A 13405-nucleotide genomic window follows, 5' to 3' on the forward strand; every position below is an offset into this window, starting at 1 on the left:
ATTTCCTGTATTTGTTCATGAAGTTGATTTTTAGCATTTTCATTCGAAATTAATAGACCGATATATTCATTAATTGCATTCTTATAATATCTGATTTCTCAAATTTTCTTTATCTATTCTTAACTAAATCATAAGTTAAACCTCGTTGCTGATATAAGGTTTCTTATTAAAATCTTTGAATGCTTGAGATAAAGCCACTGATGCAATTCTTGCTACTATAATTGGTTGAATTGCTGTTTATTCATCTTTAACATTTGCGAAAACTGGATCGAATAAAGCAACTTTAAGATATTCTTAGCTGGAATTTCAGCTCTTAAAATTGCATATTGACCATCAAACGTGTAGAATATCGTGGTAATCCATCCGGTCCCTCTTCAATAGCATTTAATTCTTCATTGAAGTAAGATATGGATTATGACGTATGAATTAATTGGACCATTTTCACCCTTCTCAATGTATTGTTTAACAGCTTTTCCATTTTCATCAAATTGCATAGGATTACGTTTCATTATATGCTTAACGTTTTAGGATAATCCGTCATTGTTAATTTATACCATTTATGCTTTAAATTTCCTTGACCATCAGTAACGAAAAACTTCATTTTCCCATCAGGTTTTCATTTGGACCCGTAATGTCTGCTTCGTGTGCTTGCCCAATTTGGTCCGTGACGTTTGGCATATTGCTTGAGCTTCTGGTAATTAAAGACGTTTCTCATTTTGTTTAAATCTTTGAAGACCGCAACAATGTGGACCTAATTCCTTTCATTCCGATCTGGATACACTTTCAATATTCTATATAATGCACCCTTGTGTTTGTATCCTTTGTTTAATGGAACCTGTAGAAAGATTTGCATTCTGTCATGTTTAATTAATAAATAAAAAAATAAAAATAATTATAAATTATTCGAATTTAATGGAACCTTTTATTTAAATCAACACTATTATTTTTCCAATGTTTCTTCCTAATTTGATTATTGTGTGTAAAGTTTCATAATGCATCATGTCTGGCAAATTCACTTGAAAGCATAACGATTCAACTGTTGACGACTAAAAACACTGAAAATGAAAGAGGGCAGGTTTGATTTAATGTTTGTTGCTAATGCTTAAAAGTATTGAACAGCCTATTGGAATGATACCTGAAGTGTCGACATTTGAGTTATATTTGATTTAAATAATTTCGTCATTTGTATTATAGTTTTGAGTATTCACGTTGCATCATCTAGAAAATAGGAGTGAAGTCAAAATTCTCTATCAAATTGTTAATCGAAAGTGGTTCAAATAATTCATCCCCGTGTTTATCAATATTTTTATCCTCTAATCCTTGCTTCTGGGATGATGTATTATATAAATCTTTATACATTAGCAAGTTTTTAAAAGATCTCCTGCTTCTTTTGTGATAAATAAATAATTGGAATTTCATTTGCATTAATCTTTAAAGATTCAAATGTATATCATCTGACAAAGTGAAACACTGAACGGTTGTATAAAATAAACATGTGAAATGGATGGGAAGTGTTAGCAAATAATGATAATTTGTTTTCAAATATCGTTAATGTTTTACCCTTTATCTTTTGTTACCCAATTGCTGCAGTATTGAATTTAAGTAACATTCAGATTGGAATTTGTCATTAATTTTTCCCTTCGATAGAAGCAATTTCTAATTATCATCAATGCTCAATTAATCATATCATCTCGCTAATAACATCATATCATACTCCTCGCTAAATTCTTCATTAAGGGTGTGAGATAATTTAAACTCATTTAATTCAAAATAAATTTATATTTAAACATTCTATTCATCAAATATTAATTCATATGAACTCCTATACTGCTCGGTTGGTGTACCTAGTGGATGATATTCTAAACCTTCATCCGGTTTGTTCATGTCCCAATATGCTAGTCCTAGTAACCAAACTGAGGAGGGATTTGTCACTTTGAACAGTAAGTTCAGTTTCACCCGAATCGATGGGATAAGCTTCAGCTTGTTACTGTAACTTTGTAGTTGGAAAGTTTCTAATCCATCAACAGAATATAGCCGCTCCAATCACGCTTGACTGGAATAGTTGCATAAGAATGAATTTTGTCTTTTCCATGTTCTAGCTAATGGTGTGCCCATCATCAATCATTCAGTGGCTCTAGTTAATGATCCTCGTATTCTTCTGTCGCTGCATTCATTACACCCAACACTAATCAGAAGCTTGAAGATCGTTGTAAAGAATATGTCACCCACTGTGGTCATCGTTGATCGTGTGGAAGTTTCTGGAATCTTATAGTGACCTGAAACCTGAAGCTTGGATTTTCCTAAAACGTTCTTGCATCTGCATTCTCTTCGAAATGTTAAACACAACATCTGTAACATTATAAGGCGTTATGAGAAATCTGAGCTAATCCCTTCCGGAGTGATGCAACCTCCATTTAAGTGAACGAACGTCAATATGTTGAGCTGGAATCATGAATGGATCGTCCTTACTAAAATAAACGTGGTATTGCTTAACGATTCTTCAATTAACGTATCTCTGTGTAATGCATTTTATCCTCTAAAACTTCATCTTTGTGCATGAAACTAATAACTGTCATCAACTGTTGCGTCCAGCAGTGTAGCGCTAAGCTGTGTAATTAAGTTGGCAGAAGTCGATTTTTGAATTTGCGATCATATTTATACAACATGATTCATAAATCTTTTCATAATTTTCATCATTATCTTCTTCAGTAAACGTAATTTTGTCAAATCAGCAACTCCTTAACGGGTTCAACCTGACAAAATTACTAAAGCTATCCCTGAAAACATAATATTAAGAATGATAATCACCAAGATGATGTTGAGGATAATCATCGCACGCCTGAAATGCTAACTGAAATCATTTACCTGGATATATATCAAAAGGACGATCACTTCTTCATTCTGCTTTTCTTAAAACTTCTGAAGGGTCAATAATTATTTACCCATACTGAAGTTATCATATTTTTGGGAACATTATCATATAACGAATAACAAACTTTTTTAAAACTTTTTTCCTCCTTCTGATTTTGGTTTTATATGTTGCAAGATGGCGAAAGATTCACGGCATCAATCCATCTGAGATAACCGGCATCACTCTTTCGGTGTTCTACTTCTAATGTTTCAAAGCTGGATTTGATGATTTATAACCAACGAATAAACGCATGCATTTAATCTGTGGAGCATGTTCTGTTTCAGTGTCTTCCATCACTTCGATAGGTAAACGCTTTATTTTAAACTAGAGTTGGCTTTAACTTTTGCGTTTAATATATTGTCCACCTAATTGGTCCACATTCATGGCCGATTTGTAATTGCTAAATGGTTTGTTATCATCGAGGTGAGGAATATGGAGTCATCAGAGTCATAGCATGAACTGTCAGATCTCTAGTCATAATCGATCTCTCTTTCCATCAATCGCTTCTTTTGAGCGCCCACCCCTAGTCATGGATCTTTTCGAGGGGTATGGTTGTTAAGTATGTACGACTATGGTACGGACAATAGCTCATTATCATTAATCGTTAGTGTTTGGCCCAACTAAATAGTTAGTCGGGGTGATTTATTATTAAATAAAAATCAAAATTAAGAAGATTAAAGATGAATTTTGCTAATTTTATGAATATAATACAAAAACTATGGGCTGCAGGATTCTTTAAGAAACTGTGGATAATAGTAAAAGAGGCGTCCGCTGATCCGATAAAGTTTTGGAAACAATGAAAAAGGAGCAATATGGGGCGATATTGTATGGAATAAAGAAGCAAATACGTGCTGAAACAAGATAGCACCTAATGTTCCGGTAAGGGAAGTTCTAATATAAGGAGATAAGGTTATTGCCGTCGAACTACAACCGATACTAAGGTAAAATAATATTATTATTATTCCACAGAATCTGAGGCCCCCTTTTATAAGTATCCTTCAGCGATATTCCACCAACTGCTTTAACCCCTTGTGGCTCCCATCACTGTGATACATAAACCGATTACCTGTTTAGCCAGTGCTGCTTGGAATTATCGTCACTCCTATCACGAAGTAAAGCTCGCTGCCGATTTTCACTGACGCTTGGTGCCAAAAGTTTGCAACGGGGGGGGTTAATAATCTTTTGCATGACACCCAACTACCACGCCAGCTTCTTAATCCCTTCCGCATTAGATTTTTATAACAAGCAAGTTCCTGCCGCCATTCTCTGATTTAATACATTAATTAAAAAATATATTTCATCACCATATAAAACCGTCTAATTTATTAATGTAGAATGAACTCGACAAACCATCTTAATAACATGCTAGGTCAACGACATGCATTCACATCTGCGGATCCTCTATATCAGATCTTATGTCATACGTCCGCGCTAACCCCCTTCCCCGCCATCGCACATCATTACAGACTCAGTGCATAAGTCTAGCCCTTCTCACAGCTGCTGATGACGTCAGCGAGCGCACGTCTAGCATCTCCTATCTATCATCCAGTGCGAGGCACTGAGTAAACAGATACTCAGAGTGCATCGCAGCTCTTCTCCGAAAATGTTGAAGCAACTTGAGTTTAACCATGTTATATGACGTTAGTGTCATAAGTTCTCGGCTATTTAACCCGAACATATAGAAAGACCTCGTGTTGTAGTGTACGTCAATGAGCTTATCTCTACAAGCTTTTTTACACTGAGTAGAAATCCAATTCACATAACATAAATTTTTTCATTTTTGAGTGATAAATTGACTATTAGCTAATAAAAAAATTATTTGAAGAATTAGCAACATGTATAAAGTGAGGTTAATAATGTTAATAGTTGAGAGGAGCAGAGTTCCAAGGACCCAGAGCGGTTCGAGTGTGGACTTGTTAAAATTTCAAAAAATAAAGAGGAAGTTTATTCTAAATCTATCCTCAATCAAGAATCACCTATTTGAATGAAAATTGCATATTTTAACAAAAAGCAATAGAAATATTGACGAGCGAATAAATCAAATTATTGATTCATAAATCATGACTCGTCTGACCCGTTGGTACCTTAAAGCTATCAAGAGCACAAGGAGTGCGCCCGAGGGAACTTATCAAGTGTCCATCACTGATGTTCAAGGTTATACTGTCAATCAAATATATTTCATTATTAAATGGCAACTTCTCGCTTAGTCTTGATTACCTATTTTTTCAAATGACGAATCAATTGAAAGTCTAGCTCGTTTATTTTCTGAGTTTTCAAATCTTCTAATTTCTAGTTCTCTTTCTATTCGAAGAAGATATATTCCAAACCCCGTTAAATTCGCTTTTCCTCAGGTTTGAATCAATTAAAATCTTATCAAAACGAACATATGTGGTTGGGCAAGTTCGTTTAACATTATCTATTAATATGTTGTTTCATCTAAATTTCAATAAAATCCTGAAAATTAATAATTCCCAAAATTTTATGCGTATAGTCATTATAAAATTTGATGTAGTCAAACGCAAAAGCAAAATTCAGTCCGTAATATTACAACTACTTACTCAAATATCCTAACTGTCGTAAACAAACATAATCAATCGAAAATCACAACAACAATACTACCCCTCTGTTAACATTTTCAAAAAATTGGTGTAAAAAGAACATCACATACTAATTGCATTCGACGAGTTACGATCTAACCATCCAATATTTCCTACAATCTAAGAAGAAAGTAAAGCACTTTGTTTCAAAAAATATGAAAATAATCAGGAAATAATAGATTCAAAAGTTCCAGCAAAATAAAAGTTTAAATATATTTTTTTATTCGAATATAAATGAGAAGACGTTTCACTAGTCAAAAGAACACTAACGCAAAAGCAGAGATTACGGTTGGTTATAGTAAATGATGATAAATCACGAATTATTCAAAATGTTAAAGTTAATGTTAGTCCTGAATTAACAAGGTCAGCAACTCAACCAAATTTATTAACTCGTGACTTACCGAAGAATGAGGAGAATGAAGAAAACCGTGAGAATGGAGACCCAATCATTTTATCTGAACCCGGTAAAGAACCTGTTGAAATTCCCACTTATCCAACATACCCCCACCTCTTTCATCAAACATCGAGAACCCAGGAATCTACGATTACAGTCGCAATGCGCCATATAAAATAGACATTAATTCTGAATTAATGAAAATTTACCGTGATATCATAACTGATAATTATGATTCAATAATAAATTTAATTGACCAATCCGGTTTAATTATTTTACCTTATGAATCATTAATTCACATTATCGCCATTCTTTGTGATGTTCAAGATTCAGACGTGAAGATTCAATTTTTCATAGATGATGAGGTTTCATGCTGCGGAACAGTTGCAAAAATAAATCCTATAAAGGATATTAGCACAATTAAGATATCAAAGAACGGAACAACAACTGAACTTCATTTAACATATAATGATATTTATAATAAAATAGTTGATGAATATAAAATATCACTTGAAAAATTCTTTGTTAAGGCTATTTAATATTCAAGCATTAACATTATCGAATAATAATCCTTTGAATCATAATCGATAATAATTGACCTTTCACCAGTTTCTATCGTTTGTTTTATTTCTTTTTGTTCCCCACTATCCGGATCGGTCATTGTAATTGTTTTTGTTATAGTATCAGCTTTATCTTTAACTTCAATCTTTTTTCCATCGGGATATTTAAACCAAAATTCCAAAAATTCGATATTGTCAATCTGTTCATATTTTAATCTATCAATTACATTTTTAATACCATCTGAAAATCTTATGAAATGGTCATTATATGGGTTTGATTGAACTAAATTTGAATGAAGTGAAATATAACCTGATGATGAATATGACATCGACTCATATTTTCTGAAAACACTAAAATTTATAACATGAATGAATTTCTTATTCGTTGAATTTATGAATTCTTGAGGTAATCTTATTCTAGTTTTATTTATCACTGGAAAATAACGCTTTACCATATTTTTAATCGTAATAAAAAAATGTCAATTATCAATATTATTTCGAATAATAACTGTGAATTAAATTTAACAGTTAGCGGAATTTATAATGTTACTCTCGTTTCTGTGAGTGGTAAATTTAATCCCATTCTTTTAGACCTTCAGATTATATATCATTTATTAAAGATGACCATGAGCCGCATAGCGGTGGGGTCGTAGACCTAAAAACGTATGATATGTATATAAATAATGTGATAACGAAATGGGATATTAACATGATTTTAAGTTATTTTAAATGAATCATTTATCGTATGGTATGAAGAAAATTTTAAATCAAAACCTGATAAACTTTTGAACTTGATGAAATAAATAACCTTATTAAATTTCCGCTGAAAATTAAATTTTGTACTCCTCGTCTTCGTTCATTGTTGGGGATATTAAATTTTGAAAAAGATGTTGGGGATGTTTTGTATTCTGACACTGGTTCTAATTTCATTTTAATCAAATGTGATAAAGTTAATACCCCAATGAGATTTTCACATCAAACATTAGACCCTAACTCTTACCATCAATACAAAACATTTTATCCATCAACTTAAACATATTTTCTTTATCATATCCGTTTCAATTATCCGGGAATTCATTTATTCTTCATTCAAAAGATTTATCAAATATTTAAATTTAGAATAACTGACCTATTTGATTGTGATTTAGAATTTATGAATGAAATATTATGGCAATTTCAAATAGAAAAAATAGCTGATGAGATAACAGATTAAATATTTATTTTTAAATCGTAATAAATGATTAAACAACAGCAACCACAGACCATTACATACGCCATATATGCATATAATTCAAAGACGGCAGAACAAACGCAAATGTTGAAATATGGAGATTTGGAGATAGTATTGAAAAATGACCATTTCGAATTCGTTTGCAAAGGTGGTGCAGTGATATCAAATATAAAAGAAATTTTATTTATGAATTCAAAAATTAAAGGAATAACGGATGATATAACATCAATTCCACCAGAAGAACAAAGATATTACGCATTAAATGCATTTCCTAAAGTTTTGAAGATTGGAAGATTTAATTTAAATGAGGAATTCATAAAAGGTTTCCTAAATGACATAATGAAGAAAGCAGATAAGGAATATGTTAACGATGAGTTAGCAAAGAAGGCAGATAAGGAATATGTTAATGAAAAAGATAATGAAATTATAGAAAGGGTTGAATGGTATCATGAACGGACATCGAAGATTCTTAAAACTAAAGCTGATACAGGATGGGTTTCAGAATGTTTAGACCTTAAAGCAGATATATCATTTGTTAACGATGAGTTAGCAAAGAAAGCAGATAAGGAATATGTTAACGATGAGTTAGCAAAGAAAGCAGATAAGGAATATGTTAACGATGAGTTAGCAAAGAAAGCAGATAAGGAATATGTTAACGATGAGTTAGCAAAGAAAGCAGATAAGGAATATGTTAACGAAATATACCAAAGTTTAGTTGGAACAAAAAATATTGAAACTATTGTTGGCGACTTTTCTGTCAATGAAGAAAACAAATATTTTAGATGGGAGTTTGTACAGTCCTTAAGAAATGGTATACGGTATAAACTCATTCCGAAAAATAACAATGAAATGTATGTAGGCTATATAAAGAATAATGGCACACAAGTTAAAGTTCCATTAGACAACAACTGCTACTTAAACTTATATGGAGACGAACAAAAGAAATATTTAAGAGTTTATGAAATGACGGATATGACATTGTCTAACGTAGCTCCAGCACCGTATTTATTATGACTATGGTGTTGACGCACGTGTAGACCCAAAAAAGCAAACATTATATTTAGATTATTATAGATATAAAAGATATAATGCAATAGAAAAAACGAGAATAGTATACTATTATGAAGATGACAAAAATAAATATTATAGTCAAGATTTTACATACCCTGAAAACATAAGATTATATTATAAAAAATATTCTGACACAAACCAGAAGAAACCCGAAATAGTTACACTATATTTTAAGTTCAAAAGAGACAATCCTATAATATCTCATATGTTTGATTTAATGAACCCAGTAGGTTCTATTTATACATCTATGGATGTGAGAGGTCCTCAAGCAATGTTTGGTGTTGGTGCATGGGAACAAATAGTCGACAGGTTTTTGTATTGTGCAAACTCTTCAAAGGAAACAGGGGGAAGTAAAACAATTACGGGTGAAAATTTACCTGCACACAGTCACTACATAGATTTAAGCACATCTCAAGCAGGTTGGCATAAGCATAGATATTGGGATTGGTCAGGAATGACAAAAGGTAAAGGATATGATGTTAAAGATGATGTTAAATTTGCCATAAATTGTTACTGGAGTGACACTCAGGGAGAAGGAAACCATACACATCGCGTTTCAGGATATACGCAAACAACGGGACAAAGTAAAGATTACATGCCACCTTACATGACAGTTTACGCATGGTATAGAGTTCAATGAACGCTCAATGTTTGTGAAACAAACTTTAGGAGCTCCAAAAGAGCAAACGGCATAATTTAAATTTTTATTTTAGTATAAATGAAGATTCTACCATATGGTGTTATTGGAAGAGATAAAATGGAAACCCAATATTTGATCCAAAGTTAAAATTAAAGTTACTGACAAGACAACAACTTGAAAAGTTGCTGAAACCAAAACAGAATGAAAAATGAGAAAATAAGAAAATACGGCGCTGTCGCGGTTCGAACCACAGACCTTGACCCCTCCATAACACCACCTTAGACCACTGTGCTACGTAGCCTGTCGACATAAGATTTTATAAATTGCATATTTGACGTAAATTTATTTCCCAGTTATTCAAAAATAATTAATTATTGAAGAACTGAAGGTGCTACCATGCTACCATGTTGACAACAGCCGCTAAGCGGCGAGACCTGAAGGTCTTGACATTTTGACAACAACACAGGAGGAAGGTAGTTATGAATTAATTATTGAATAACCTAAAAACATGAGACTTTGTCTCCGGACTCTTTGAGTCACTTCACGATAAAATAACGATAACATCAAATTTTTATTTTTATCATAAATGAATACCCCACAAGCTCAAAATTTACCACGAATCATAACAAGGGAGGAAATGATAAAAATGATGCAAGAACATGTTAAAAATAACAAACCACTAAAATTGAGAAAATGTGGTTATGCGGTAATGATGGAAAGAGAGATGTTGTCGAAGAGGAATAAAAATTAAATTTGGATAGAGTTTAAAAATTCATCTTTATTAAATTCATCTCTTCCAATCAATTTATTTATTCTATTAAATTCTTTTATTTTTGCTTCACTCAGTTTAAGGATTGAACGATAAGTTTCTAATTTTTCGATTATTTCTTTCCTCTCTTTATCGTTTTCAACCCCACCACATTGTGGCTTCTTTTTGTAATAACATATTTTTGATTTAATTCTGTTTAGTTTCTTTTTATATTCATCGTCTGGACTCTTGACTGCTTCGTTGTTACTCATTTCTTACGAAATAAAAAAATTAAATATTATTTAAATATAATGGAGTAATAAAATAAATCGGAATTTCTATTAATTTATTGTCAACTTCAACTAATGCATTGCCGTTAATATATCTAACAAATTTAGCTATTGTGTCAAATCTTCGTCTTCTTTTTGTCATTGATTTATCAGTTTTTCCATAATCGAGATGAATTAAAACTTTATTCCCTTGTTTAAAATTCATGAGCCCCGAATTAATTTGTTCACGTTTAACATCATTCAACCTTTCCATTTGCTTTCTAATATATTCCCATTCTTTTGAAATATCATTTTTCATTTCCACCGGTTTCATGTTTATTGTTCTATGCCATGTATTATTGTAATAATATACTAACTGCTGTATGATGGAGTCATGATTTCCATCCCAGTATATCTGACCATTAACCCCTAACGCATCTCTAAGAGTTCTCATTACCGCATCAACTATTTTATTATGAAACGTATATGGAGAGGATGAAAAGTAAAAATTAATTTGTGGGAAATAATGAGCCATAGCTGCCTGAAATCCTTTATCACCATCACCCCTTATATTATCTACTCTTTCATGATCTAGTAAGTATTGAATAGCTCTTCTTGTTTCCTGTTCTGTTTTCCCTTTCACCGGAATGCAATATAAATATCTGGTGTTAATGTTAATGGCAAATAAATAAGTAACGTTTCCTCTTGAATATTCTAAATGATCGATTTCGTATGAATATGGATATGGTGCAAATGAAGGGCGACTAAATTTTTCCTTTAACGGTTGAATTTTTGGGTCAGTTGGTTTATTTAATATTTTGAAATCCTTTTTAAAATCTTTTTGCTTCTTTAATGTTTGAAATGGATATAATAAAGTGAATGATGAAGGATTAACTGAAGGAGGAGGAGGTACTGTCGTTGGAGGGTTTGGTGTTGCAGGTGGTTTAATTTTATCTGCTTTGATTTTGGATTTCATTCCCCCTTCATTAATTCTGGATGTATTCTATTCATTTGTTTTAAATATGCTGTATATAAAGGTTTGATATACTTTCCCGCTTCGAGTTTATGTTGAAGGATGAATTCCAAAAGTTGATCTTCATTTAAAAGTCGGGCTGAATATGGTTTAACTAATGAATCATAAATTAAAGCTTGTGCTTCATTTATGGTCTGAAGGACCTGGGCGTTTTGCACCTTTTGTTTTTGTTCCTTTGGTTTTTGCGGCTCAGGATTATATAATTTATATAATTTATATAATTCATCAATATCTTCTTCTGTTAATACTTTATTTTTGAAATCTTTCAATTGTTTAAGTTGTGATTTACTTTTTCCCTTTGAATATTCATTATTTTTAATTTTGTCTTTAATTTTAGAAATTATTTTATCATGATATTTCAAAACTTCATTTTTATAATACGAATAATAATAATCCATATCATCACCCGTTATATTGTTATCATGTTTTTGGAGATATGATTTTAATTCATAATAATTAAGAAAATTTTGATTAAGTACTAAATCATCAATTAAATTTTTTAAATCTACGCTATTCATTTATATAAAAATAAAATAAGTGTTTTAAGGGTGCCCGCCTCTTTGAATCATAGTATCAAAACCATTATTTACGGTTCCTTTTGTCTCTTCTGTGGCATTTTATTAAATAAATGGCATACAACATCCATTTTCACAACATACAGCCTTAGTGTGTGCTCCTGTTAATGCAGTCTTACCGATTGTTAAGCGAGTCATTGACCCGTTTTTAAGTTGTAAATTAATATTCTGACCATCAAATATCACTTTATCATTTATTATATCCAAATAATTTTTAGGTGTTAATTGTTTATTTTGTCGTAAACTAACTCCTTTCATTTTTTGTGCAATCTTTTTAAAATCACTTCCATCAATTGAACCGTTGAATGAAGTATAACACTTAGGACATAAAGCAACCATGTTATCACCTTGTTTCTCAATTGCTAAACCCAATAACTTCTTCTCATGTGCTTTTTCTTCAGCTTTATTCTTTAATTTAGGTTTAAATTTCTCATTAAAACAGAAGAAATCAAAAGGTGCGAATTTGTAAATGTTTTTATCATAAAATTTTTTATCGGTTACAATTGCTTGAAATGCTTGAGTGTTAGGAAGATTTGGGTCGCCAGCGATTGCCCAATAAGATGAATCAGTATCACCTTCAATGAAATGAAAACGATTAACATCCATGCATTTATACATAAAATCATAAATGAAAACCAAATACCAGTATTTTGCGTTATCTAAAGTGAAGAATGCCTCTTGTAAACATGTATCACATCTATAAAATCTATCTTTAAGCATCACTTGATACGTATCCTCTCCTATTTCTCTTATGTTTTTAAACTTATTTGACATACATGCAACGCGTGCCTTCTGTGCATTCATTATTTTAGTCTTTGCGTAATTTTGTGTATTCATTGCATCGTAACCATATGATCCATTAAGTGAAATCTTGCAAAATAAACTTTTTCCTTTATTTCCTTCTAATTCAGCCTTTTGTCTTTCGTTCATAAATTCATTCGCAAATTCATTAAAACAAGTATTTTTCGTAAATGTTAAAATTGATTGAATGTCATCAATGATAAAATGAAATCTGTCTATTAGATACCAAAGATAATAAGAAGAAAATGGTTGATATTGGTTGTGTGTTGATGCTAACTGAGTTAATTTCCTCTGTTTCTGGTCAACTGGTAGATTGTTTGATTTCATGTAATTATACATAAAACCACCAATTGTTTTTTCATCTGTGATAATATCAAAGTTTCTTATTATTGGTAAAAAGTTTATGTAATCATTAATGTATTTTTCATCAATGTGACCCTTTACTTCAGCCACGAATAAAGTATTTTTCTTCTTAATTATTCCCAGTGCTTTTGCTTTCTTTGTTGCTGTATCACAAATGATAACACCATTCAATCTTCCCGGCATATACATTTTATGGTCAGTATATTGAATGA

General features: G+C 31.6%; 3 protein-coding genes across 3 annotated transcripts, besides 2 other annotated features; 1 reads left to right on the top strand and 2 right to left on the bottom strand.

The window, feature by feature from the left end:
• Positions 1–8139: 8139 nt before the first annotated feature.
• Positions 8140–8523, bottom strand: TVAGG3_0798020 (uncharacterized protein; the record flags this gene model as incomplete). The annotated part of the gene is made up of 1 exon (XM_051247203.1): positions 8140–8523. The coding sequence occupies one exon, from the start codon at positions 8521–8523 to the stop codon at positions 8140–8142; it is 384 nt and encodes a 127-aa protein (XP_051082678.1).
• A 411-nt stretch (positions 8524–8934) lies between these two features.
• Positions 8935–11181: a mobile genetic element.
• On the top strand, positions 9012–9404 carry TVAGG3_0798040 (phage tail repeat-like family; the record flags this gene model as incomplete). Its single annotated transcript, XM_051247204.1, has 1 exon — positions 9012–9404. One exon carries the CDS (start codon positions 9012–9014, stop codon positions 9402–9404), a length of 393 nt encoding a protein of 130 aa, XP_051082679.1.
• TVAGG3_0798050 (uncharacterized protein) lies at positions 10152–10424 on the bottom strand (the record flags this gene model as incomplete). Its single annotated transcript, XM_001300800.1, has 1 exon — positions 10152–10424. One exon carries the CDS (start codon positions 10422–10424, stop codon positions 10152–10154), a length of 273 nt encoding a protein of 90 aa, XP_001300801.1.
• Positions 11182–12741: 1560 nt separating the features above from the next.
• Positions 12742–13405: part of a mobile genetic element that runs on past the window's edge.

This window comes from Trichomonas vaginalis, chromosome VI (genome assembly GCF_026262505.1).
Source record: "Trichomonas vaginalis G3 chromosome VI, whole genome shotgun sequence".
Lineage (NCBI taxonomy): Eukaryota > Parabasalia > Trichomonadida > Trichomonadidae > Trichomonas > Trichomonas vaginalis.